General features: G+C 47.5%; 2 protein-coding genes across 3 annotated transcripts in view; one reads left to right on the forward strand and one right to left on the reverse strand.

Annotated features, from left to right (window-relative positions):
- Positions 1-1458: 1458 nt before the first annotated feature.
- Positions 1459-22507, forward strand: part of LOC125945473 (uncharacterized) — a 23969-nt gene continuing 2920 nt past the window's right edge. The window contains exons 1-2 of one of the 2 annotated variants that reach the window (XM_049667213.1): positions 1459-2016; positions 2321-2674. In XM_049667213.1, the coding sequence (XP_049523170.1) occupies positions 1543-2016; positions 2321-2377 (531 nt within the window). In that variant the 5' untranslated portion in view covers positions 1459-1542 and the 3' untranslated portion in view covers positions 2378-2674. Of the gene's footprint in view, positions 2017-2320; positions 2675-22507 lie in introns of those variants that run through there. The other variant, XM_049667217.1, reaches the window with a different exon arrangement.
- On the reverse strand, positions 13066-14146 carry LOC125945487 (uncharacterized). Its single transcript, XM_049667221.1, has 2 exons — positions 13721-14146; positions 13066-13430 (listed from the first exon to the last, which is right to left on the reverse strand). The coding sequence occupies exons 1-2, from the start codon at positions 14030-14032 to the stop codon at positions 13374-13376; spliced, it is 369 nt and encodes a 122-aa protein (XP_049523178.1). The 5' UTR covers positions 14033-14146; the 3' UTR covers positions 13066-13373.

Genomic DNA, 22507 nt, shown 5'->3' on the forward strand with positions numbered 1-22507 from the left:
CTCGGAGAACTTCGTCTGCCCCCGGAGAAATTGTCACGCGGCACGGCGCAGCCGAAGGAAGAGGAAGTAGAAGTGTGCTACGCTGACCATCCACCATTCTTGTAAATAAATGCATCCCACCCGTTACAACATTTATTGTATGAAACGCTGAAAGAGCTCACAGAAGCAAGTGCGAAGAATCACGTTATAGCATTTCAGTGGATATCAGGTATCCACTCAAATGTCGCATAGAAATAGTCTAATTATTTTAACTAAAATTAAAGTTTCGAATTGAAATGAAATTCCTTTGCCGGATGATAGTGTGAACTATGCTTTCCGACTGCATTACCTAATGGAGTGTAGTGCAACTACTGTTGGCGATTGCCGCTTACCAGTGAAATTACCGGATTTTTCTTGTAAGCACGAGCTTTTATCATGTCGTACTCATCATCATCAGCCTATATTTATGTCCACTGCAGGACGAAGGCCTCTCCCTGTGATCTCCAATTACCCGTCTTGCGCTAGCTTTTGGTAATGTAACACCGAATAAATGGAATTATGGGCAACAATTTGCAATTGAGTCGTTAGATCGTGCTTCGGTTCGAGAGCTGCGTAGGTTCTAGTTTACTCACTCGGCGTGATGTTTCGCGATTGGGTCACGAGATCGTGTTTCTGATTGGGACGTCTGTTGTCCCATTTTGTGGAAGACACATAAAAAATATAGTTTTTTACGCCAAATAGTATCGACATTTATAAACCTACGCTTGAAAAAAGCATATAGACAGTAATTTGAGAACGCCATGCTTTGTCAGCACGCAGCGAGAGAGGAAGCACACAAATGGAAATGCAGGTAAAAAAAAGAAAGAAAAGGTAAGCGCATCACCGGAGGCTCCGTTAACTGCGGCGTCAATGGTCGAGAAGAGGTAAACCGCCGAAAATTCTAAGGAGACTATCGGTGCAGATAATGCCTAATTCAAGCGAAGTTCTCCTAGCCTAATATATATATATATATATATATATATATATATATAATATAATACAGGGTGTTCCAACTATCATGGACCAAAATTTAAAAACCGCAAATGCCATGCAGCTGGACAGAACCAAGGTAACATTGTTGCGTCGCTTGGAGATGCTCCGATTATTTACTCAGATTAAATACTATTTACAGATTAGATACTCGGAACATATTTGGCAGTAGTGGCAATATGCCACTATTGCCTAATATGTTCTTCACTGCTTTTCTTTTTTACTTCTTTTTTGTTGAAAAGTCAAGTGGATCCATCGTATGCCGATAGAATGACACAATAGCAACATGTATTACTACTAAATATAATTTCTATATTAGCAGCAGTTTCTCTTATTACAAATGGTTGCAAACCTTTCTGAAACATGTTTTTTCTAGGTACAATGGCGAATATTGCGTGCGTATATCCCACGTACACAGTGGGTCTATGCCATTAAATAACGCATCATCATCATCATAATATCGCGTGCGGCGAAGATGATGAAGACCACGTGCGATCTGACCGCCAGGCGCTCGGCCACGCTGAAAGCAAGGGTATGACGTGGCTCGTTGGGATGCATCAGTACAGTCAGAGAAGGCATCACCTGCGCTGTCCACGACGGCGAAGCGGTCTGCTGGACGACAACCGCGGCTGTTCCATCCCTTCCCCGAAGAGACTGTTCGCAGCGGGAATCCTTCTGGACAAAGTGGACTGCAGCATGGCGAGGCGGGGGGCAGAACATTTGGCAGAACAGCAAGCCGACACAACGGGACGCCACATTTGGCTGGCGGAGGAGGGATTGACGCGCTGCGGCGACGCGAGTTGGTGCAAGGCGGCTACCACGCTACGGAACATCCAGGGCTACATTGTGCTGTTCGACGCCTCGCACGACAACGTGGACGGGGAGCACGGAGGCCACGTCTGCACTGGTGACGTCTTCCCGCAGCCGCAGCTGTCATCCCTGCTCTCATCGCCGTTCGAGCAGTCAGTGCAATGTGGACGCCTCGCACGAGAAACCCCTGCGGAGAAGGTGAGCAACGTTATGAAAGTTTTTGAAGAGCAGCTACGCCAAGGTGGGCACCGCACGGTGAACTAATGAGAACAATACTTGAGTGACTTAGCTTATAGAGAAAGCATCTCAAAGCTACTCCACAACGTTAGCGGCACATGTAGGAATAATATTCAATCAATCTTGCTTCTATAGATACGGCCGCTTGCGCCCAGCCAGGCGCAGCTTCGCATCCTTCTCTTTTTTTATATACCAGTATACTGTTCACCTCCTTACTTAATCATAGTTGTGGTTGCGCTAGTTATAAATCAATATTCCTGTGCAGAAACGCCTGGAAGCAGTTCGACATCCGAACTCCAGCAAGCGTCCTTGTTGCCGCTAGTGTCCCGCCAAGCGTTTCACATGGACACCGTGCCTTCCAGATCAGCGACCACCGTGAAGCCGAACGGCGAATCTGCAAGCAAGGACGTGTCTGCATGGAACTTTGATTTCACCGGCAGCGCTGGGAAACGCTACAACACTTGGAATGTGGTGCCCCAGCCAGTCAGAGCAATGGTGCAACGTAACGATACTTTCAAATAGGTTAATTTTTGTGTCATTCGCTTTAATGTAGTTTTTATGTAGCAAATTAATAACTCTGAAATGGAAACGATGTCATACCACAAATAGATATATTTAATAAAACCAGATTTACGCGTCCCGTCTGCCTTATTATTTAAAATAGTGTTTGCATGTCTACTTGTACATTCACACTCACACTGTACAGTGTCGGACTGCACCTGTCAAAAGAACGTAGAAGCTTTTTTTTTTAATGCACGCATCATCGTCATCAGTCCACAGCCGGATGCTTTTGAAAGCGAAGCTTTATATGGCTAGGCGAAACGAAACTGACCGTCTCCTCTGTACAGAAAACTATCATCATCAGCACTGGCGTGAGAGTCGTCGTCTTCTTCCGCAGCTGGCTCGTTAGCGCCCCTCGGGCTGTGCTCGTGCTCGGCACGCGCTCATGCCCCTGCTTCGTCGTTGTCGTCGTCTTCCACAGCTGGCTCCATTGCCGCTCATGATTCGAGAGTAGAATTTCACTTCTCTTCTGTTGTCGTAATGGGGAGGCCGCGTTTACGGGGGTATGAGCCATTGCTTAAGGGGGTGAGTGAGCGAAATAACTTTATTGAGGTCCAGAGAAGACGCAGGGGAGACCCCGTGCCACCCGGATAGTCCCACGTATAGGGACCGCCAAGCCGAGCTTGACGGCCAGATCGCGGGGACTCTCGACGGCCAGGGTTTGGTCGTTCAGTTCGGGGCTGCTTAAGGGGGTATGAGACATTCATTGTGTGACCATAAAGGACAGATTTAATTTTGAAGCAATTTAATTTCGAAGAATCGCAAGCAGCAATGGCGGGCGAATGCTGCTAACCACGCCGCCGAGCATACTCGATACATCGAACGCAAGCTATACAACGGCGGACTGCGGGCATACCATCATGTAACGTCGTTCTCTTCGCCGCAGCGGAACTTGTATGTCACCTCATTAAGAAACACAAAGACGTAACCAATAATTGAGAAATACTTCAATGAACCATCGGGATTAACCCAGTCATAAACACTGAGGCCTCACGTTTCAGCTTCGCTATCTGTACGGAGTGCTTGTGGTGATTTTTTCTTCATTGATCTCCACTTGCCCCATTCGTACGCCAGCAGAGTCCACCCTATGCCTGAAATTTTTAAAAATCATCACTATATCTAATCCTGTACTCACCTTGTCACCAATAATCTTCTGGCGTAAGCGTGACGGCCGTGAGGTAACCGGCAAGAAGGTATTTTTGTGCATTCGCCTTTTCGAAGCGATTAGCGTTGCCACAGAAGGACGCTTGTAGCGCTTTAGGGTTGCTCAAAAGGTCACAACTGCTTCTGACTTGTTGAAAGTATACATAGGGCTAACAGGTACCTGTCCTTATTATGTTAGTTTAGTGAGCGTTAATGGAAATAAATTTAAAAAAAGACCATTACCGTCACCCTGTCGCGCACTGCACCTATAGCATTTGCGTGCCTCTCTTGAAGGAGATGATTATTATTCGTAACCAAAGAGAACAGAATACAGGATCAATACAGTACTGAATATCGCACAACCATGGCACAAAGCGGTAGTACCGTCACTGAAATGCTTGAGTCAAACTACTAGTGCATTGCAGAAGTAACAGAGCCAGCTGTTCATATATGCAACGTGAAAGGCGTTGCTCAGGCCACGTAGAATGCGTGGCTTGATCAACCATTACCCTCCTCTCAAGATGATGGTGATGTCTCCTTCCGGTTGGCTACAACCATGTCTGTTCCCGCCTGTCTGTTTGACGAATTTTTTTTTTTTTTCGTTACTGCGCTGGTGTGGCCTGAAAATGTTTACGTGGAGTCCTTGCGTGCTCTACAGCGTGACGCAACGGCAGTTAATTTAGCAGCAACATAAAATACTAGCTCCGCTTTATGAAAATACACGAGGACGTAAGAATACAGCTTTAGCAACATTCGTGTTTTCTAGTCTGAAGAGCACATCGGCTGCACTAATTTCTATGTTTGGGTACCGGATCACAACTTTACGTGGGATAACCTCATCCACGACCCACTAGCCGCGGTAGCCACTGCGCATTGTTTCTGACCCCCTCCCTTTCCACATCCACGCCAGACGCATGTCCAGCGTTGTTTTGGACTTTCAGGTTATTGGAAGACGTTGTCGACTTTTTTTACACAGGAAATTTGGTGTGAATCATCATAAAAGTCCAGCTCCATATTTTTACATTTCAGCATTACCATGTAGAACAAAGTAACAGCCGTCTGGTTATTTGTTAAATTCACCTCATTACGCATGCGGCACCGCGAAGGGCGGCTTGCTGTGACGTATGGGGCGGCGTTAAGTGAAGCTTCGCCATATACCACGCGATAAGGCGGACTGTCTCGGCCCTGCTGCTGAAGTGGTTACGCGTTTAATCTGAAGCCACGCAAAGCGCCAATCGGGCAGCTCTCGCGGGAAGAGGGAAGTGCCACTGCGCGGCTTCCTTTTAAGTAACCCATCTACGTCACAGAGGAGGTAAACGGTGAGCCGTGCGTCGCGGTGCCGCGTGCTTGATTAAACAAATTGAACGATTAAGTTGACGCCAGTTATTTCGGTCTACATGGCCATATTGAATCGAAGAAACGCGCAACTAGACTTTTACGGCGATTCCCTTCAGCTTTCAGTCATAAACACGTGCCGCAAAGTTCGTAACTAGAAAGTTAATTAATGTAATTAGTACGACTAGTGAATTGATTGCTTTGGCTCTTCTTGCTAATTATCTATGCCTGGGCAGATAATTCATCTGTAGTGACGTAATTAGGGTGAAATTAGTCGGCTTTTTTTATAAGCGTTTGAAGTAAAAAGAACCCACTGTATATCCCACGAAGGAAGGCATTTTGTTCAATCTTACTGAACTTACGCAGGGTAGAATCACCTCTTGTGTGATGAAGCTCGCTTTTGACTGTCGTATATCTGTGCTGCATTGTTTCATCTTCCTTATCGGTGCACCTGCTCATCTCAGACTGGATTACAGATTCGTCTATGTGTTTGGAACTCTGCATACACGCATATGTAGGGACTCTGTGTGGTGCATACTTGGCCTCGCTTTTTATCTGTATATGTTCCTGTGTGTATATACTATAGATATGTTGGACCTATGACGTCATGTCTTCATATCTGACTAATTATTATTATTATTATTATTATTATTATTATTATTATTATTATTATTATTATTATTATTATTATTATTTGAAAACGAGTAGCAGTCACCATTATACGATGACTACATCTCTGATTTTCATTTCTGTAAAAGAAATGCAATACATATTTAAAAACTATACCACACCCAATGGATATTTGCAATGGGAAATATAGGGGCTCGTATATGAACGGGGCTGCGTTGAATGTTCCAAAAGGAAACCAAATACGGTGCTGACGTCACTTTCATGACACCGTATATGCCAATGCGCTGACAGCATCCTTGACCCCATCTTTCTACCTTAAAGTAAAGACTTCTCCCCTAGGATGTCAACCATCGAGTGAGAAAGTCACCGCGCTTTTCCGCCTCCAATGATTACATTCCACTTCTTTGCTTCTCCTGCGCTGTGTTTGCGTGCTGTGCTACCGAGCACGAGTTCACGTTGCCGGTATTTCAGGACACACTGTCAACTCGGAAGTACTGAAATGTGGTTGTGCGGGGGTACGCTGCGGTCCGTAAGCTCGGTAGGCTCAGATGCGCCGACGGTTATCACTGGAGCCCTCACCCCACACGACCAAAAGATTCAGGTACTTCTAGTACGACAACGTGGCTGTTTTTACCACTGGTACCAACGCTGCCTTAGGAATAAAAAAAAAAAAAAAAAAAAAAAACGCGACTTTGGTCATATGGTCCATTTTCACGAAGCTTTTCGTTTGTAAAGGCGATTGGACAATGGCTGGCCACCTTCACCGTTTGATATTTCCAACATCGCGATTGGCTGGCAATTGGTCTGAAAAATAATTCGCTAGAGCTGTTTCTATAAATACGGACCCAGTTTCTGCGACGCAGCCGCAGTAACCGGGGCCTCTCCTAAGCTTCTATTTGCCAAGCACTGAATCGTTCGGTTTCGCTAGGCCGCAGCTGCGCTGTACAAATACAATCGATAGGCAGATGCAATTCTGGCCTTTATTTACAACCGCCGGTGATTATGTTGGTCAACAGGTCACCATAGTCGTGCAGGAGGAGGCCGCCGACGCTTCTTGCACTTCGAGTGAGGTGGATGGGAATGATTATAGCGGGGCGCCCCGGAGGTCCTGGGGACCCACAGGACGCCCTGAAGTGAGATCTGCGAGTGTGCGAAATTAATGTGCAGTGATCATAATTTGTTCTGCCCATTCGTCCCGGCATTGCAGGGAGAACTTACCAATGAGACATTCTAGGGCCCCATATTTGCAGTCTGAAGCTGAGAGAGGAGATAGGCGCGGAACTTGCAATATCGTGCGTGTACATTTTCTCAGTCAGGAAGCCTGCTCTGTCAAAAATGTCACGAAGGAGCGTTTACGAGCCTATACATTCTTGTTGTTCCTCCCGCGCAGCGATTTACATTTTCTTGTGCCTTTTCATTGGCGGTTGCTGAGAACCGTAGAATGCGTTGCGGTCTGCAACGTGAAGATGTGCTTTGTTGTAATGCGGAAGGAGAAGGTTCGCTCTGGTCTTCGCAATATAGATTTGACTTATCAGGTTTCCAAACGATCCCTCCTTTCTGTCCTCCTGTCCTTGGCCGCGAAGCAATTCAAGGATCGGCCGAGAAGTGAAACACTTAGGATGGGACGCAGTTACTTTCTTCTTGATTATCTTCCTTCTTACCCGCCGTGGTTGCTTAGTGGCTATGGTGTTGGACTGCTGAGCACGAGGTCGCGCGATCGAATCCCGGCCACGGGGGCCGCATTTCGATGGGGGCGAAATGCGAAAACGCCCGTGTACTTAGATTTAGGTGCACGTTAAAGAACCGCAGGTGGTCCAAATTTCCGGAGTCCTCCACTACGGCGTGCCTCATAATCAGATCGTGGTTTTGGCGCATAAAACCCCATAATTTATTTATTATTTATTTACCTTCCTTCTTGTTCTGAAACAATGAAAACAACCCAGCAACGATGCAAAAAGGTTGTCTGAGATCAGTTCAGATACATGAGGCTTACAACAGCTCAGGTCTATCTAGATTTGAAGAGCGGCTTCGAGCAGATCCGAATGTAAAGGTGCAAATGTGACCATCGCCAATGACCATAATTAATAACAACGGGCTATTTCCGCCACCTTTTGCAGTGTAACAAACATCCGCGCTAGCATATAGTATCAGCCCAGAAAGATCGAAATAAGGTGTTAGAAACGATATCTTTGCGTTATTTCCGTGCACGCTCTCGTTCACCACTGCCTTGGTGCGCCGTTTGTGATGTGACTACTCTGGAACGCTGAAAGTATCACCATTATGGTGGGCCTACTTGACAATTATAGCGGAAGGGCAGGGGCGGTGTTGTATTGTAGTGGGCAATGGTTGGTTTGGCCAAGGCTGATTTATACAGTGGCCTTGTCTTGTTTATCCGTCACGACGCATCCAGTCTTCACTTCACAGAGGCACACACACAGAGAGACAGAGAAATCTTTCGAAGAATTTTAGCGCTTCCGAAGGGATGCATATCACGAAGCCGTCTTTCACTGATTCTGTGATTTTCCCGCCAAATTATGGTTGCTACTTCTGGGCCGTTGAAAATTTCCGTCCACTCAAGCGGCTTTCGTCCCAGCGCAATAGGCAGTTTTAGATTTTGCGCACCCAAAGTTAGGGGCCGCACATCGCCGGGCTTGCAGAAGAACGCGAAAAAGTACACAAAAGAACGCAACTTAAGGCAAATAACGCAAGCAGGGGCGTGGGGCTTTGGGTATACTCAAAGGCGCTTGGGTGAGGGATTTCTAAATCTACCTGATTGGAAGTTTGTTATTACAACAAAAGTATGTATTACCGTGAGTGGAGGCTTGGTAAGCTAGAAAAGATGCAAGAACAAACGACGGGTAATTATTTCCGAGCTATCTCCCCGTGACGTCATGAGATTTGAACAACATCTGCTTAGGACTACTTAGTAGTTTTTGTCAAACAAGTGTTACATTTCACAATAAAGTAATCGAAGACACAACGTAGCCCATTTTCAAAACTTTTTCTGTGGGAAAACGTATCACAGATAAAAAAAAAGTTATTTGACATTGTAGGTCACGCACAGACAGTGCGGTTTGAGCGCAAATCTTGTCATGTGTGTTTTCTGGCAACAACCAACCTTTGTCCGCCGATTCAATGCAAATCAATTGTAGATCGACCAAACCGATAATTCCAACTCATGCAGTGTTGCTCTTAATGTGCTTTTTTTTCCTTCATTTTTTTTTTGCCTGGTCATGTAAAATTTCACGTAACGCTATTCGGGAAACCTGTCACATAGCCGAAAGGTGCCGCGACGTGGCGATGCTTCCAGCGAATGGCATCTCCTGTCGATTGTAGGAATTGCGTGCATCTTGAAGGGTGCACCTGATCAACGTGCCTCTAAGAGTGACATATAGAAATATGCGCAGATGGCGTGAAAGGTTTCTGACTGCGATAGCACAAGTCTTCAAAAATTCCAAGCTGCAAAAAAATGCATTGCCACCGTTTGTTCGCTTCTACATAACCGCGTAGCTTATACTCCAACAAGTCATCGACTTATCGTGATCTTCTGTTGTTTTCAGGTAGTGCTATTGAGTTGGAATGATCTGTTATATATATATATATATATATATATATATATAGATCAGTTGCCACACCGTGAGTGGATTATTTAAAACAGAAGTCATTAGCCTACGATATTGAATATTTTTTGATCAACGGGGGGGGGGGGGAGGCTCACGAAGTACGTGAAAACACATGCAGTCGATGTTATTTTGTTATTTGTTGATTCTGGGTGCGGTGCCACTTCTACCGCACACAAATTGACTCATAGCTATATCTCTCTACGACGGCGCTGTCTTAGTGCTCCTGCAAAGACTCCGTCCACTTAGGTGTAGCATTTCGTTCCTGGCATAAGAAACGGTATGACTGCAGGCAAAACACTTCCTCACATCATGCATTTGCTATTGTTAATGAAAAAAGAAAAGCTTCTCTTGAGCCCAGGTGTACCAGTCGTCCTTGGAAGCGTGCGAGTTTCAATTATAAGCGGGCGATATTTGGGATCAATGTGATCGCTCTAATGCTTCGCGTTCATACTGACACGTATACATGTTTATCTTTCATCGGTGGCCGCTTTCCACCGGCTAACAAATGTTAAACGTTATCGCTCGGCGCAGGGCGCGCCTGTATCGGAAGTTTCTAGAACGTTATCGATGCTTCTTTCTGTTTCCTGTTTTCACCGACGCTTATGTTATCTGATTGTATGACCGACGCGAATTGTCTAGAACTTTCTGGAAGACCAGCGGGCATCAGGGATTAATCTGGAACCTTCGATGACTCAGGTATAAAAGCCGACGCGTTTTGCCACTGATGAGATTTTCGACGACCGCCGACTGTTTTCGCCGCTTTCGTTGTGCTTTGAGTGTAGCTTGCTTTTGTGGGCGCAGGTTCACCCAATAAAGAATCAGTTTCGTCATACAAAGCTTTACGACTGTTTACTTCAGCGTCACTACTACGTGACAATACAATGCTTCATACAAGTACGCTAGTGAACGTAGAGTTAGATTAATCCAGCCAATGGTGGTGAATGTGCGAAGTTATTAAGTGGCTTCAAAGGACTCCACCCAAAATACTTAGAGCTATTCCACCCTAATTCACAAATCTAAAATCCTGATTGGTGTCTGATGCTTGGAGAGATATTGTCATCTCGGGATCGAGTTCGTGACTTCGGTGATGACGAACACCTGATGATCGAAGCCCAATATAGTTCGGTATTATAGCGCATAAGTCTATTCACTAGGGCATTTGTGTCTGGTCGTGAAAATGGGATGGACACTGCACTGTGGCAATAATGTGGGCCAACTTTGCCTCCACGTCGTTTAAGTTAACCCGAGTGACATCTTGCACCGTCGCTGAGCTGTTTGCGATACTATTGGCGTTGCGCTTCACAGCATCAATAGAGAATGCGGAAAATGGTAATTTTTAGTGATTCTCAAGCCGGGGGTACTCGCCTCACTAAAAAGCACAGATGAAAAAATTGTGGAATACATATTTATTGTACGAAACGGTGAAAGAGCTCACAGAAGCAAGTGAGAAGAATCACGTTATAGCTTTTCACTGGATATCAGGTATCCAGTGAGATGGCGCAAAGAAGTAGTCTAATTATTTTCACTAAAATTAAAGTTTGGAATTGAAACGAAATTCTTTTTCCGGATGATAGTGTGAACTATGCTTTCCTACTGCATTACCCAATGGAGTGTAGTGCTATTACTGTTGGAGATTACCGCTTACCAGTGAAATTACCGGATATTTCTTGTAAGCACGAGTTTTAATCATGTCGTCCTCATCATCTTCAGCCTATATTTATGTCCACTGCAGGACGAAGGCCTCTCCCTGTGATCTTCAATTACCTGTCTTGCGCTAGCTTTTGGTGATGTAACACCAAACGGACTTTGTTCTACATCGTAATGTTGAAATGTAGAAACAGGGAACTAGACTTTTGTGATGATTCGCACCAAATTTCCGTGTTAAAAAAAGGTCGCCAACGTCTTCCAGGACCTTCAAAGTCCAAATCAACGCTGGACATGCATCTGGCGTGGATGTGAAAAGGGAGGGGTCAAAAACAATGCGCGGTGGCTACCGCGGCTAGTGGGTCGTGGATGAGGTTATTCCACGTAAAGTTGTGATCCGGTACCCAAGCATAGAAATTAGTGCAGCCGATGTGTTCTTCAGACAAGAAAACACGAATGTTGCTAACGCTCTTTCTTACTTACTCATGTATTTTCATAAAGCGGAGCTAGTATTTTATGTTGCTGCTAAATTAACTGCCGTTGCGTCACGCTGTAGAGCACGCAAGGACTCCACGTAAGCATTTTCAGGCCACACCAGCGCAGTCACGAGAAAAAAAAAAAAAAAAAAAAAAAAAAAAAGATTCGTCAAACAGACAGGCGGGAACACACACGGTTGTAGCCAACTGGAAGGAGACATCACCGTCATCTTGAGAGGAGGGTCATAGTTGATCAAGCCAGGCATTCTACGTGGCCTGAGCAACGCCTTTCACGCTGCATATGAACAGCTGGCTCTGTTGTTTTTGTAATGTACTAGTACTTTGACTCAAGCATTTCAGTGACGGTACTACCGCTTTGTGCCATGGTTGTGCGATATTCAGTACTGTATTGATCCTGTATTCTGTTCTTCTTGGTTCTAAATAAAAATCATCTCCTTCAAGAGAGGCTCGCAAATGCTATAGGCGCAGTGCGCGACCAGGTGACAATAACGGTCTTTTTAAAATTTCTTTCCATTTACGCTCACTAAACTAACATAATTAGTACAGCCCTATGTATACTTTCAACAAGTCAGAAGCAGTTGTGACCTTTTGAGCAACCCTAAAGCGCTACAAGAGTCCTTCTGTGGCAATGCTAATCGCTTCGAAAAGGCGAATGCACAAAAATACCTTTTTGCCGATTACCTCATGGCCATGACGCTTACGCCAGAAGATTATTGGTGACAAGGTGAGTACGGGATTAGATATAGTGATGAGTTTTAGAAAATTTTCACGCATAGGGTGGACTCTGCTGGCGTAAGAATGGGGCAAGTGGAGATCAATGAAGAAAAAATCACCACCCAAGGACTCTGTACAGATAGCAAAGCTGAATCGTGCGGCCTCGATGTTTATGACTGGGTTAATCCCGATGGTTCATTGAAGTATTTCTCAATGATTGGTTACGTACGTCTTTGTGTTTCTGAATGAGGTTACATACAAGTTCCGCTGCGGCGGAGACAACGATGTATCGAGTTTTCTCGGTGGCGTGGTTAGCAGCATTCGCCCGCCATTGCTGCTTGCGATTCTTCGAAATTAACTTGCTTAAAAATTAAATCTGTCATTTACGGTCACACTATGAATGTCTCACACCCACTTAAGCAATGGCTCATACCACCGTAAACGCGGCCTCCCCATTAGGACGACAGAAAAGCAGTGAAATTCTACGCTGGAATCATGAGCCGCAATGGAGCTAGCTGTGGAAGACGTCGACAACGACGAAGCAGTGGCATGAGCGCGTGCCAAGCACGAGCACAGCCCGAGGGGCGCTAACGAGCCAGCTGCAGAAGAAGACGACGACTCTCACGCCAGTGCTGATGATGATAGTTTTCTGTACACAGGAGACTGACAGTTTCGTTTCGCCTAGCCATATAATGCTTCGCTTTAGAAAACATCGTGCTGTGGATTGATGACGATGATTCGTGCATTAAAAATAAATCTTCTGCGTTCTTTTGACAGGTACAGTTCGACACTGTACAGTGTGTCAATGTCCAAGGAGACATGCAAACACTATTTTAAATAATAAGACAGACAGGACGCGTAAATCTGGTTTTATTGAAAATATCTATTTGTGGTACGACATCGTTACCACTTCAGAGTTATTAATTTGTTACAAAAAAACAACATAACAGCGAATGACAAAAAAATTAACCTATTTGAAAGCATCGTTAAGTTGCACCATTGCTCTGACTGGCTGGGACACCACATTCCAATGTGTTGTAGCATTTGCCAGCGCTGCCGGTGAAATCAAAGTTCCTTGCAGAGACTTCCTTCTTTGCAGATTCGCCGTTCTGCTTCACGGCGGTCGCTGATCTGGAAGGAACGGTGTCGATGTGAAACGCTTGGCGGGACACTAGCAGCAACAAGGACGCTTGCTGGAGCGCGGATGTCGAACTGCTTCCAGGCGTTTCTGCACAGGTATATTGATTTATCACAAGCGCCACCACAACTATGCTTAAGTAAGGCGGTGAACAGTATACTAGTATATATAAAAGAAAGAGTAGGATGAGAAGTTGCGCCCGGCTGGGCGCAAGCGGCCGTATCTATAGAAGCAAGATTGATTAAATATTATTCCTACATGTTTCCCTCACAGCTGCTTTCTCTATAGGCTCAGTCAACCAAGTAGTGTTCTCATTAGTTGACCGTGCGGCGCCCACCTTGGCGTAGCTGCTCTTCAAGAACTTTCATAACATTGCTCACCTTCTCCGCAGGGGTTTCTCGTGCGAGGCGTCCACATTGCAATGGGTGCTCGAACGGCGATGAGAGCAGGGATGACAGCTGCGGCTGCGGGAAGACGTCACCAGTGCAGACGTGTCCTCCGTGCTCCCCGTCCACGTTGTCGTGCGAGGCGTCGAACAGCACAATGTAGCCCTGGATGTTCCGTAGCGTGGTAGCCGCCTTGCACCAACTCGCGTCGCCGCAGCGCGTCAATCCCTCCTCCGCCAGCCAAATGTGGCGCCCCGTTGTGTCGGCTTGCTGTTCTGCCAAATGTTCTGCCACCCGCCTCGCCATGCTGCAGTCCACTTTGTCCAGAAGGATTCCCGCTGCGAACAGTCTCTTCGGGGAAGGGATGGAACAGCCGCGGTTGTCGTCCAGCAGATCGCTTCGCCGTCGTGGACAGCGCAGGTGATGCCTTCTGTGACTGTACTGATGCACCCCAACGAGCCACGTCATTCCCTTCCTTCCGGCGTGGCCGAGCGCCTCGTGGTCAGGTCGCACGTGGTGATCATCATCTTCGCCGCACGCGATATGATGATGACGATGCCTTATTTAATGGCACGAACCTACTGTGTACGTGGGATAGGCACGCAATATTCGCTGTTGTACCGAGAAAAAACACGTTTCAGAGAGGTTTGTAACCATATGTAATAGGAGAAACTGCTGGTAATATAGAAATCATATTTATAGTAGTACAGGTTGCCATTCTGTCATTCGATTCGGTCATTATGTCATTCGGTCAAGTGGATCCCACTTGATCTTTCAAGAAAAAAAAAGTAGCGACGAACATATAAGGCAGTAGTGGCAATATACTGTCTCACTCTATTGTGTAATAGCTATCATCATTATCAGCCTTGGTATCCATTCTCTAACTCTTATGGTCCACCGGTTATCCATCCTACGCATTACATGGCCTGCCTTGTATGTAGCTAATAATACGAAGCATTCTTTGCCTCATTACAGCACTCCGCGGTAGCTGAGTAATTTCCTGTTTCATCATTTTTAGATGGACATCATTTTCGACATATACACCACCGATTACACCAATTTCTTGTCCTCCTTGTAAGCTGACAACACCGAAAATTGAAGTATCAGTTGAGAGAATAGTACCAAAAGAGACATCTTCATTTTAGCCGCGCAACAACTGGCACTGTACCAGATTTACACCTTATATCCCTATAGTATATCCACGTGTATACAGACGGATTGTGCCATAATAATTCCTCTACAACAGCATTCGTCATGCCACATTTGGCATTACAGAAAACGTTTAAGTTAACCCGAGTGACATCTTGCACCGTCGCTGAGCTGTTTGCGATACTATCGGCGCTGCGTTTCATAGCATCAGTAGAGAATGCGGAAAATGGTAATTTTTAGTGATTCTCAAGCTTTACTCGCCTCACTAAAAAGCAGAGACAAAAAATTTGTGGAATACATATTTATTGTATGAAACGGTGAAAGAGCTCACAGAAGCAAGTGCGAAGAATCACGTTATAGCATTTCACTGGATATCAGGTATCCAGTGAGATGGCGCATAGAAGTAGTCTAATTATTTTAACTAAAATTAAAGCTTCGAATTTAAGTGAAATTATTTTGCTGCAGGATAGTGTGAACTATGCTTTTTGAGTGCATTACCTAATGAAGTGTATAGTACAACTACTGTTGGAGATTACCGATTACCCGTGAAATTGCGGGATTTTTCTTGTAATCACGAGCTTTAATTACGTCATCATCATCAGCCTATATTTATGTCCACTACAGGACAAAGGCCTCTCCCTGTGATCTCCAATTACCCCTGTCTTGCGCTAGCTTTTGGTGATGTAACACCAAATAAATGGAATTATGGGCAACAATTTGCAATTGAGTCGTTAGATCGTGCTTCGATTCCAGGGCTGCGTAGGTTCTAGTTTACTCACTCGGCGTGATGTTTCGCGATTTAGGTCACGAGATCGTGTTTCTGATTGTTACGGCTGTCGTCCCAATTTTTGGAAGACACATAAAAAATATAAGATTTTTTCGCCAAATAGTACCGACATTTATAAACCTACGCTTGAAAAAAGCATATTGAGGCGTGTGCTCTAGGCAGACGACGACGACGATGGGGCGCATTTAACGGACTCCGTCTAGTGGGTCGGTGGGATTTTGCCGACGACGAAGAAGACGTGCCTCTGATCTGTTTTGCTTGAACTAATTATCTCGTTGTTCCTGAAGAACGTCTCCGAGTCTTCTCTTGGCGTTGTACCGCGACACTGGTGGAGGTGCTGGGTATTGACCACGCCTGATGCTCCGGACTCCTTCTGCGAGTCGTTCATCTAGCCAGGACGCATTGCCCCCAGTTGGCCCCAATGTGGCCACGCAGGAAACCTGCGTGGCCACATTGTGGGTCGTCGTGGAAAGTGGAGCAGATTTCGGAGCGCAGGTGGCGGGGAATGACGAGGAGCCACTTACGGCCGCCGGGGGTGTAATTCCGGCGGTACAGCACGTTTTCCCGAGTGGTGAAGTGTTCAGCCTGCCGACGCAATGTCCGAGAAGTGGGAGCAGAAGTCCGGCCAAACTGAAAGTCTAGAATGGAAGCCACCCACGGGTCCTTGCACTGCTCAGATGGCATGTCAGAGATGGCAAGAGCGCTGGTATCGTAGGTAGTATTTGTGAAGCAGACAGGGTCGGGAGGCAAGGGTGAACGGGAGAGGGCGTCTGCATCCGAATGTTTCCGACCAGAGCGATACACGACGCGGATGTCGTATTCCTGGAGGCGCAATGCCCATCGAGCGAGGCGACCACTTGGATCTTTCAGTGACGACAACCAGCACAGGGCGTGGTGGTCGGTCACTACGTCAAATGGGCGCCCGTACACGTAAGGACGAAATTTCTCTATGGCCCAAATTATGGCAAGACATTCTTTTTCAGTCACCGAATAGTTGCCTTCGGCTTTGTTGAGAGTTCGGCTTGCATAGGCAACGACGTACTCTTCAAACCCATCTTTCCGTTGAGCAAGAATAGCGCCTAACCCGACACCGCTGGCGTCCGTGTGGATCTCTGTGGGTGCAGAGGGGTCGAAGTGTCGCAGTGTAGGAGGCGACGTAAGGAGACGGCGCAATTCGTTGAAAGCGTCGTCGCAAGCAGGAGACCAAGCCGAAAGGTTATGACTGCCAGCGAGGAGCTTGGTCAAAGGGTTGATGATCATAGCGAAATTGCGGATAAAGCGTCGGAAATAAGAACATAGGCCGATAAAGCTGCGGAGATCTTTCATGGTACTTGGTTTGGGAAACGCGGAAACGGCTGTAAGTTTGGCAGGGTCGGGGAGAATACCGTCCTTCGAAACAACATGACCTAGAATCGTAAGCTTTCGAGCGGCGAAGTGGCATTTCATCAAGTTCAGTTGCAGTCCTGCAGCTGAGAGGCAAGCGAGAACTTGTTCGAGGCGAGTTAGATGGGACGCAAAATCGGAGGAAAAGACCACAATGTCGTCTAAATAACAAAGGCAAATATTCCACTTGAGGCCTCGAAGGATCGTGTCCATCATGCGCTCGAAAGTAGCAGGCGCGTTGCAGAGGCCGAAGGGCATGACTGTGAACTCATACAGGCCATCGGGCGTCACAAAAGCCGTTTTTTTCGCGATCGGCCTCTGCCATCGGCACCTGCCAGTATCCCGAGCGCAGATCTAAGGACGAGAAGAATTCTGCTCCCTGTAGGCAGTCCAGGGCATCGTCGATGCGTGGTAGAGGGTACACATCCTTGCGGGTTATTCGATTAAGACGGCGGTAATCCACGCAGAACCGGATGGATCCGTCCTTTTTCTTTACCAGCACAACTGGAGAGGCCCAGGAACTGCTGGAGGGCTGGATTATTCCACGTTTCAGCATATCGTCTACCTGCTCATCGATGACACGGCGTTCTGCAGTCGACACACGATATGGGCGCTGGCGCAATGGTGCTTGTTGACCGGTATCGATCCGATGAACAACTGCTGATGTTCGACCTAAGGAAGACTGGTTGTGGTCGAAGGAGGCTCGAAAACGCTGCAGGAGTTGCACAATCAAGTTGTGCTGCGCAGGTATATGTCGTCAGGATCGTCGGTGTCAGCGGCAGGAGCGATGGCACAAATCGGTAGTGATGCCTTATCGCCAAGCATTGCATCCTCGAAAAGGCAGTCAAAAGTCTCGAAGCTTCCCAGACACTCGCCGCGTAGTAGAAGTGACGGACATTCAGATACATTGCACACGTAGATAGCCGCAGAACCATTGCAGAAGTTGATGACAGCCCACGGGAGGAGGAAGTTTCGGCGCCGAGCAGGAGCTGCAGATGGCGAAAACAAAACAGGTGAGTTGGCGGCGGCAGGCGAAAACACCGGTACCAGAACGACGGACAAAGGGGCGATGTGGACGTCAGCCGCGGCAAACACTTTAGGGGGAGCGTGGTCATCGAGGTCAGGGCACGGCGTCGACAATGTGAGTTCGGCACGCGCGCAGTCCACGAGGGCTTGATGAGTAGACAGAAAATCCCATCCTAGGATTACGTCGTAGGATGATCGGGGCAGGACGACAAGCTTAACGGCATACATAACATTTTGAATAATTACACGGGCTGTGCACTGAGCGGTAGGCTTGACGTGATGCGAGGTCGCCGTACGCAGGGAAACATCGGTAAGCGGGGTGGTCACTTTTCTCAGATCGCGGCACAATTTTTCGCTAATTACAGAAACAACAACTCCTGTGTCGACAAGTGCACGTACGGCGATACCTTCTACCAATAAATCAATTTCGTTAGGCGGGTAAAAATGAGGTCTTGGAGAGTTCGATGACGGCGCAGTTCTTGCCTCGGGAACTGCGGCTGTTAGTTTTCCTCTCGTGCGGGGCTAGGTCGGCGAAGCATCGGGGAGATGGATCGGCGACGGGGAGAAGATGACCGGCGTGAGTCATACGGGCGGCGTGTAGAAAACGGGTCGGCGACGGGAGAAGGAACTCGTGGTGAGTGCTGAGCACCTTGATAGGTTGGCGAAGCCACACCATGTTGAGAGCGGAAGCTGCGACGGTGACAGTGGCGGGCTATATGGCCCGCAAGACCACATGCGAAGCATATGGGCCGGTTATCAATGGTACGCCACGGATTCACAACAGATGGTCCGGTGGGCGCAGAAGGATGGGGCACCGGGCGTGAGGGTGGCGGCGACGTGTAGAAGGACCCGGTGGCACGGTAGGCGCCAGAAAGAGATGGGGCCTGTGGTCTGGCAAGAGCGGCAGCGTAAGTTAATGGCGTAGGGACAGGCAACGCCGGCGGGGCAGTTGGTAGTGCCTGGGCGACTTGCGTCTCAATGAAATGACGAAGAGGTGGATCTAAAGATGACGGCGCTGGCTCAGGTGTGTGGGCGACAAGGGAAAGTTGACGTGCAACTTCCTCGCGGATGAACTGCTTTATGTGTGGCAGCAAAACGGTGTGATCGGCAGTGGCGTCGCTGGCAAGGGTGGAAATGTCTGCTGTATCTTGAGCAGCACGGCGCGTCGACGCACGCTGCTTTCGCAGCTCGTCGTAAGTCTGGCAGAGTTGTATCACGTCGGCTACCGTCTGGGGGTTCCTAGCGACAAGCATCTGAAATGCGTCGTCGTCGACTCCTTTCATGATTTGCTTTATTTTTTCTCCTTCAGTGAGAGATGGGTCGACGCGCTTGCACAGGGAGAGAACATCTTCGATGTAGCTTGTAAACGTCTCCTCCCTGCGTTGGACTCGACTGCGCAAGCGCTGTTCCGCGCGAAGCCGGCGCACGGCGGGACGACCGAAGACCTCCGCGACGGCTGCCGTAAAGGTCGACCAGCTCGTGATTTCGGTTTCATGGTTTTTGAACCAGAGGCCGGCTACATTAGTGATGTAAAAGTGAACGTTCGTGAGCTTGGCGCGGTCATCCCATTTGTTACTAGAGCTCACTCGTTCGTACTCGGCGATCCAATCCTCGACGTCCTGGTCGTCGGTGCCGCTAAATACAGGTGGGTCCCGTTGTCGGGGCACGCCAGCACAGTGGATTGTCGGTGGCACGGGAGCAGCTTGCGATGGGCCAGGATCAGTCATGGTGAAAGCTGATGGTAGCGTACGGCTGCGAAGTTCCAGGATGGACAGTACCCCGCTACCTCCACCACTTAAAATGGGGGTGTTGGTCTTCAAGCAGGCCTCGATGTGGCGTTACAGAAGGCTATCCGAAAGGCAGGTCTGGTTACCGGCGAGCGCGAGCTAGAGCGTCAACAACAACCACACTCATCGTCGTCTTCTTTCCCCAGACATCGAAGCGCGGTCAATCGCCTTCAGTACAATATATATATATATATATATATATATATATATATATATATATATATATATAATACAGGGTGTTCCAACTATCATGGACCAAGATTTAAAAATATGCAAATGCCATGATGCTGGACGGAACCAAGGTAATGTTTTTGCGTCGCATGGAGATGTTCAGATTATTTACTCAGATTAATAGTGGCAATATGCCACTACTGCCTTACTGCCTAATATGTTCTTCACTTGTTTTCTTTTTTACTTCTTTATTGTTGAAAAGTCAAGTGGATCCATCGTATGCCGATGAATGACACATTAGCAACTTGTATTACTACTAAATATGATTTCTATATTACCAGCAGTTTCTCTTATTACAAATGGTTACAAACCTTTCTGAAACATGTTTTTTCTCGGTACAATGGCGAATATTGCGTGCCTATCCCACGTACACAGTGGGTCTATGCCATCAAATAAGGCATCATCATCATCATCATATCGCGTGCGGCGAAGATGATGAAGACCACGTGCGATCTGACCGCGAGGCGCTCGGCCACGCTGGAAGCAAAGGTGTGACGGTGGCTCGTTGGGATGCGTCAGTACAGTCAGAGAAGGCATCCCCTGCGCTTTCCACGACGGCGAAGCGGTCTTCTGGACGACAACCGCGGCTGTTCCATTCCTTCCCCGAAGAGACTGTTCGCAGCGGGAATCCTTCTGGACAAAGTGGACTGCAGCATGGCGAGGCGGGGGGCAGAACATTTGGCAGAACAGCAAGCCGACACAACGGTGCGTCACATTTGGCTGGCGGAGGAGGGATTGACGCGCTGCGGCGACACGAGTTGGTGCAAGGCGGCTACCACGGTGCGGAACATCCAGGGCAACGTTGCGCTGTTCGACGCCTCGCACGACAACGTGGACGGGGAGCACGGAGGCCACGTCTGCACTGGTGACGTCTTCCCGCAGCCGCAGCTGTCATCCCTGCTCTCATCGCCGTTCGAGCAGTCAGTGCAAAGTGGACGCCTCGCACGAGAAACCCCTGCGGAGAAGGTGAGCAATGTTACGAAAGTTTTTGAAGAGCAGCTACGCCAAGGTGGGCGCCGCACGGTCATCTAATGAGAACACTACTTGGTTTACTGAGCCTATATATAAAGCAGCTTTGAGGGACACATCTAGGAATAATATTTAATCAATCTTGCTTCTATAGATACGGCCGCTTGCGCCCGGCCGGGCGCAATCGGCCGTATCTGATTTGCCGAACTGATTTCCCACAACCATTCCTCCCTTTAGGGGGGAAGTGAGAGGGGATAAACTGTTACTCCCCCATGCGGTTACTCCTTCGAGGACGAACAGTTGCTCTTTTCCGATGCTCCTCAAGGGTGTAACGGTTATTTCCGACGCTCATCGAAGATGGAATTCATGAAATTAGCCGTTTATACGCTGATAAAAAAAATGACTGGGCTGAAAAAAAGTTAACGCGCCCGCAAGTACGATTCGAACGTACGTCCTTTCGCTCACAAGTCAGGTACCCTAACCACTTCACTACGGTAGCTCTGTTGGCACGTTAGGTTACCGAGACGAGATTAACCACCATAACGCAGGTGCGGCAATACAAAAGAAACTCGGCATTTGGTGTATGCTATGCCGGGAGAGTCTAACGTTGCGCTCATTTACAACTATAAGCGATGACATAAAGAAAGCTGCCCGATTATTCTTACGGTGATTTAAACTGAGACATTACGTGATCTTCGTGTAGCGAGCGCAAACGGGGCACGAAAGACAACAGAGGACAACTTCTCTATCGCTTAGCGTGCCCCTTTTGAGCTACACATCGCTTCAGTTAAGTTTATAATCTCCTTGGAACTAAAGGAACTCTTTAGGTACTGTTGGACAAGAAAATCTGGCAATCCATTTATGACTTGCGCGCTTAATGTGTATCGTTCACTTATGGTGTGCACGCACATGACGTGCGCGGCTCTTCAGATTCCACCTTTTAAATTTCAGGCAATTTTCTCACGAAGATGCAAGGCGCTGCTTTACATCTAGTTCAGTAGACAGTACACGAACGTCCATCTATTCACGATATATAGACAATACCGCGTTCGCCGCATCACTCCACGAGACGGACGAAAACAGCAGAGTGCATGGGGGTAACTGTTGCAGTTTGTCCTCGCCGTTGCTCTCTTTCGGACCAGGGATCGTACACTTACTCTCCAAAATTTGCACACGCCACGCACACCCCTGCAGTTACTCCCTTGAGGGACTTTTTTTTTTTTTTTTTTGACTAACTGTGCAGTTACTCCTGTTTTCCCCGGCATACTTCTTAGAGTGTAGTATACTGTTCACCGCCTTACCTAATTACAGTTGTGGTGGCGCTAGTGATAAATCAATATACCTGTGCAGACACGCCTGGAAGCAGTTCGACATCCGCACTCCAGCAAGCGTGCTTGTTGCTGCTAGTGTCCCGCCAAGCGTTTCACATGGACACCGTGCCTACCAGAA

This window comes from Dermacentor silvarum, chromosome 1, assembly GCF_013339745.2.
Source record: "Dermacentor silvarum isolate Dsil-2018 chromosome 1, BIME_Dsil_1.4, whole genome shotgun sequence".
Lineage (NCBI taxonomy): Eukaryota > Metazoa > Arthropoda > Arachnida > Ixodida > Ixodidae > Dermacentor > Dermacentor silvarum.

Coding starts and splice junctions, on each gene's coding strand:
- LOC125945487 (XM_049667221.1), bottom strand. CDS start 14,032: ATGGCGAGGCGGGTGGCAGAACATTTGGCAGAACAGCAAGCCGACACA. Junction 13,431..13,720: donor GAGAAACCCCTGCGGAGAAG/GTGAGCAATGTT, acceptor ATACCTGTGCAG/AAACGCCTGGAAGCAGTTCG.